Source organism: Gopherus evgoodei, chromosome 1 (assembly GCF_007399415.2).
Source record: "Gopherus evgoodei ecotype Sinaloan lineage chromosome 1, rGopEvg1_v1.p, whole genome shotgun sequence".
Taxonomy (NCBI): domain Eukaryota; kingdom Metazoa; phylum Chordata; order Testudines; family Testudinidae; genus Gopherus; species Gopherus evgoodei.
The window spans coordinates 1282407-1288409 of NC_044322.1; the positions used below are offsets into that span (position 1 = coordinate 1282407).

The 6003-nt window shown below is 46.9% G+C and overlaps 1 protein-coding gene across 1 annotated transcript; it reads right to left on the reverse strand.

The window, feature by feature from the left end:
• Window positions 1-3757: 3757 nt before the first annotated feature.
• LOC115648059 (putative olfactory receptor 52P1) lies at window positions 3758-4696 on the reverse strand. Its single transcript, XM_030555168.1, has one exon. The coding sequence runs from the start codon at window positions 4694-4696 to the stop codon at window positions 3758-3760; it is 939 nt and encodes a 312-aa protein (XP_030411028.1).
• Window positions 4697-6003: the final 1307 nt, after the last annotated feature.

Genomic DNA, 6003 nt, shown 5'->3' on the forward strand with positions numbered 1-6003 from the left:
GGAAGGAGTTTATTTATTCTTGATGCAGTATAGAAATGTGCACAACGCAGTGTCCAACAGCTTAGACAAAGCCTTGCCCTGGGAATTTTAGTGTTCTGTGAAGTAGAACTGGTGGAAACAGAAGCAGTTACAAACAGAAAGCCTGAGGGTGGGGATAGGCAATCAGGGATTGAAAGAAAGGGAGATCGGTTTTAAGGCAGTTGCAGCAGGCAGGCACAACTTACTTAATGGTTAATCTGACATAAAAACTCCAGAACCACTGTGCTGGGAACATCCATAGGACAAGGCACAGTGCATGGAGTGAGCATGCTTCTCTCCTAACAACTGTGGCTTCTGTTTCAACTCCTGTTCAGATGGGTGGAGGAGGCTCATAGAGGTGCTGATCTCACACGCATTTATCTCCTGACTTTGGGGAGGCAGCCCCTGGGACCAAGAGAGTGAAGCCTCTGAGTCAGGGGAGCAGAGAGAACCCTTATCTGCTGATAGTGTGTGTGTGTGTGGGGGGGGAATGTAAAGGTCCCACTCCCAACAGCTCGAGTCATGCTCCCCCTCCCCTGGCAGCCTCCTGCTTACCCTCAGTTCCCCTATGGGAACGCAGCTCTTCCTCCCTTACCTCTCCCTGGGGAGCTAAAGCAGCAGCCTCTTCCAGCAGCCCCTCCCTGCAGCTCCCAGCTACTTGGTGCATATGCTGCTGTTTGCCTCTCTCAGTTCCCAGCTCTAGTAAGTGCCATGGGCAGGTGGAATGGGGGGCTCAGCAGACAAACCCTGCAGGTACCATGCAGGGTCGGGGGCAGCATCCAAACCCTGGCAGAAAACTGGGTGTGGGGTTCTGTGACCTTGTGGTTCCCCTCCGTGTGTTACTTGTCTGCAGGTTAGGGATGGGAGCAGTCTGCAGCACCCCTGGTTAGTGTAGTTCTCACCTGTGCGGAACCAAGGTGAGCTCCCCTATCTGCCAGGAGTGCCAGGGGAAGAGCAAGCCATTTCCTGGGCAAGTGTGAGGCTCTTAGGGGATGACAGTGCATGACAACCCTCAGCACAACCTAGATAGCAGGAAGGTGCCAAGGCCTCAGCCGGGCCTGGACACCCCTGCTCCCACTGCAAGAGTAACCTGATTGAGTGCATGCCTGGTCAAGCTGCTGCTGGGGTCTGCTGGTGCATGTCTCTCACCTGGCTGGCTGCCTGCCTGCCTCCTTAAGCCCAGTGGCTCTTGCTCGGCAGGTCAGGTCACGCAGGTGTATCAAACCATGCTCACTTCAGTACGTCACTCTGGGCCATCGCCCGGAACACCCTTGTCAAAAACTGGCCTGCGGTTGACCCCCAGTCCTATCGTGATCACTTAGGACAGGGGCTAGGGTGTCCCCACACTGGGTGGCCGTTCTGCAACAGACACTTCCCTGACCCGCTGATCACTGCATGACGTTAAAACCACGTACAATTTATTAAACAGCAGTTGAAAGAAAAACAAGGAACAAATGGAGAAGTTAAGGGAAACAAGGAACCCATTTGTGGGCATGGGAAACCCCACAAATGGCTGTTTCTGGGATGTTAAAAAAGCTCTTCCTCACACGTCCCAGGTCTCCGTCCCAGCTCTGGCTCCGTTGTGGTGATATCACAGGAAAGACACCTGCTCTGGCAGTGGCCATGCTCCCTCAGAGTCTAGATGTCAGGACCCTTGTGCCCAGCATCTGCCTTCCCACTGGGTCCATGTCCCCGCTTCTGAGTCCAGCCTTCAAAGCCCTCCTGTCTAGCAGCATCTCCCAGTGCTGAGCCCTCTGTCCACGGCCCCACTTTGATTTCTCCAGCTGCTTATTTAACTTGGCTGCCGTGTTATTTGTGGCAGGTCCGGCATCCACTACCCTGGCTCTGTCCCCGCAACTCCATGCTGTAGCTCAACCCTGACTCCTCATAGGAGCAGTGCGTCTCTGCTGTCTCAGCTCCTGCCTCTTGTCTGCTGCAGCCCGCAGCTCTGCCTCAGCACTGCTGCTCTGCCTCCAGCCAAACTCTGACTCTTCTGAGCTGCTTCTCTGGCCCAGGCTGGTTGCTAGACGTCTAATGAATTCATAGCCCAAAATCACTAGGAAAAGAACCCAAAATAGTCCAATCTATTTATTGAAACAAAGGGATTATTTTTTATTAACACAGTGATCTGTTCATCAAATAACAAATGAAATATTTTTTAGCTATCTATTTCAGATTTTGATTAAAAAAAAAAAGCTGCAAGCCCCAGCAGGAGTTGAAACTATGAGATGAAAATCAAATTCACATTCAAAACCCTAATACTGGTACTTGTATCCTGACTGAGGGTTGGCAGATGTTTTAAACAAATAATGGCAAATAGGGGTGTTAAAAATAGCCCCAAAGGAGCCCAAAACATATGTAGTGTCAAAACAAAAATAACATTAGTATGCCAATATTTTGTGTTAAATAAATTTGTTACTCTTTGTCTCTAAAAGGCAATATTTCATCCTCGCTGTCTACATCTGAAGTAAAATGCTTCTGCTGAGGGTCCTACATCAGCAGTGACCCGTACAATCATTTCTTTTGTTGCTGTAAACTGTTCACAATAGATTTAGTATCATTGCATATACACGCTAGCAAGAAGAATATTTTCTAAAAGTTCCTCTTGCATCTTGTTGTGCAGTTTTGTTTTTATCAAGTTCCTGAGAAAACTCTCTTTCAGCTGCAGCGTTGCTAAAAGGTAGCGACAGCAATGATAGAGCACATGAGACAAGTTCACTAAAATCTTTGCACTCAGTGACATAAGTGTGTTTGACCCAACCCAAAATAGCTCAAATTGGTTGTCAAGAGTATGAGGCCAGAGAACCACAGGCAAAAGTCTCCACTGCTACTTCAGCTGTCTAAGGACTCCACCAAACAATGGCAGATATGAGATATCTGCCAATTTATGTCTTGAAGAGCTGAGCAAAGTACAATCACATAGCAGTGGAAACAATTCAATCACCCGGATGTTTAGTAGTAATCTCTGTTTCATCTGTTTCACAAACTCCAACATTAAATCTCAACACCAACGTTTGACTTCGTCGATGACGGGAAAAATTTAGTGCGTATTTTGAAAGTTTCAGATGACAAGTGACGCTAGTATCAACTGTGAAAATCAGTAATTAGTTGCCTTAAAATTGATGTCATAGTTTAACAAAGCAATCCAGTTCTCAAAAATATTCATTTCCATTACTCTCACCAGCAAGTACTAGTAGAATCTCTTCAATTCCTTCAGCAGATTTCCGAATTACCACTTTCCTACAGAAACATTTCGTTTATCCTCCAGGCTCCCTGAAGGATTGGAAGTAGAGAAATCAGGAAAATTTGGTTCATTGGACCACTGCACATATGATAAAGAAGCTCAGCATTGTAGTTTCTGTCTTTGTCTTTGATTATCTGAAAATATAGCTTCAGTTCATCGAACAGATCAAGAAACTTGTTCACACTGAGTCCACCTTGTGTCAGAAAGCTGCAGTGTCTTCCGGTTGTCTGGAAGTCACGGAAAGGCTGCATGACATGGCATGCAGGGATGGCGACTGACAGTTGATGTGGAAAGAGATCAGATGATGGTCAAAGACAGGGATCTCAGCAATGGACAGAGCAGTGCCTGGTGATGGAGTGATAAGATGCTAAGTGTCTCATACTGTGAACTTCTGCAATGCTGAGCTCAGCCAAACGGGGACACAGCACCCTTGATTAAGGAGGAGCTATTCTTCTCCCTTTTGTCACACAGGTTTAAAGTTAGTGGTGCCAGGTATCATATTCTGCAGGGGCATTTGCCCACTTTGTCACGGAACTCTTTGGTTTTGACCCCATAAATGATAGGGTTGAGCATGGGGGGAAGGAGGAAATAGAGGTTAGCCAAGATGATGTGAAGATGGGGAGCAATGACGTGACCGAACCAGTGAGTTATAGTCGTGAAGAGGAAGGGAATACAAGAAGTCAGCATCACAGAGATGTGGGCTGTGCAGGTGTCAAGGGCTTTCTGGTGGGCTTTCTTAGAGGAGATTTGGAGGATGGCCCTGGTAATCTGACCGTAGGAGAGGGCAATGAGTGTCAGGTCTAAACCAGTGACTACAAATATTATCACCAAGCCATACGTCCTGTTGAGTGTGGTGTCCCCGCATGACATTTTTGACACAGCCATGTGCTCACAGTATGTGTGGGGGATAAAGCAGTTGGCACAGAATGGCTGCCTGCTCAGGAGAAGGGGAACCGGCAGAATTAAGAGAACAGCTCTTGTCAAACCCACGAGCCCTAGCTTAGCTATTCGTGAATTGGTGAGGATGGTGGCGTACCGCAGAGGGTTACATATGGCAACATAGCGATCAAAGGCCATTGTCACGAGCACGGCTGAATGTGTCATAGCACTCGCATGCAGGAGGAACAACTGGGTGAGGCAGCCACCCACAGTAATGCCTTTCAAATTGAACCAAAATATACACAGTGCCTTTGGCACGACGGAGGTCGACATGGGGATGTCTGTGAGTGCCAGCATGCAGAGCAGCAGGTACATCAGCTTCTGCAGGGTTTCTTCTTTCCCTATGACAAACAGAACCATGACATTTCCCAACAGGCCGATAATGTAGACCATAGAGAAAGGGATGGAAATCCAGAAGTGGGCAGCTTCCATGCCAGGGGTGCCCATTAGGATGAATGTTGAAGGGTCAGAGGGGGTGAGATTGAAAGCTGCCATGAGGTGGCTGATGCATCGATCAGGCTCTGAAATGCTCCAGGTGTCTGCGAAGGGAGAGAAGCACAATGAGGGGTTCACACGCTTTATAACAAATAGCACAGTAAATATTTTATGGTATTAACGATCCTGAAATGAAGTTGAGCAGTGAGTTGGCAACATTTACACATGGCACCAGATTATGTAGATCATAGGAAAGTCCAGAGAAGTCCTCAGAGGGAGCTAACCAAGCCAGGTGAAAGGTCAACATGAGGGCAGATGTTCTTCAGTGTCAATAACTGCAATGTGTATGCTCATTGGACGGGAAACTTGAATTCCTCAAACAGCTTACAGGATTCTAATTTAACTGTCTGAACACAGGAGGGGGACATGGGCTTTATGGTACACAGCTCTGTGAAGCCGTGCTCCCAGTTAAAGCCTGGACAGGAACTAAGCAAAAGCCTGGGATTCATGAGGAGTGAGATGGGGAATCATACAGAAAATACAGTGTCATGAGCTCAATCAGTCAATGTTTTACACTCCTCTGGGCTCCTCTCTATAGTACTGAGCATCTTTCTCACACAGGATATTGCAGAATTAGAGTGGTCCAGGGAAGGGCAATGAGAATGATCAACAGCCGGGGTCTCACATGGACTGGGATTGGTATTTTTACCTAAGAAAGGAAATGAATAAGAGGGGATATGAGAAAAGTGTATAAATTACTGACTCGTGGAGAGTAGGTCGAGAATGTGTTCTCCCTGACTCATAACACAAGATTAAGAAGATATTCATTCAAGCTGAAATGTGGCAAATTCAGATCAGATTAAAACAAAATGCTTTCTTCACTCACTGCCTAATTAGACTGAGGAACTCCTTGCCACAAGAGATAGTTGAGGCCATATGGCAAGCAAGAATTAGGAAGGGTTTGGACATTTCCATGAAAAGTGAGACTATCCAGTAACAATTGGCACAGCTAAATAAATAGTTTGGAAAGCCTATAGGCCCACGTGTTTAAGGGTAAAAGCCAATCTCTAGTTGTCAGGCATTAGGGTAATACCCTCATGATGATTTTCCTCCCATCCACCTTTGACTGGGTTTCTTCCACCTTGTTCTGCAACACCTGACGCTGTCACTGTAAGACAGAGGACTATATGGATCATAGGTCTGGTCCACGATGGAACTGCTATATTGGATAGGAGCCAAGTTACCTTATGGAAATAGACATTATCCTGCTGGACTGTGACTTTGTGCTAAACAGAATAGGCATGAAGGACACATAGGTCTTGGTATTTAGGGCTACAGACTGCACCTCTGTTACTTCCCTTGTTTCT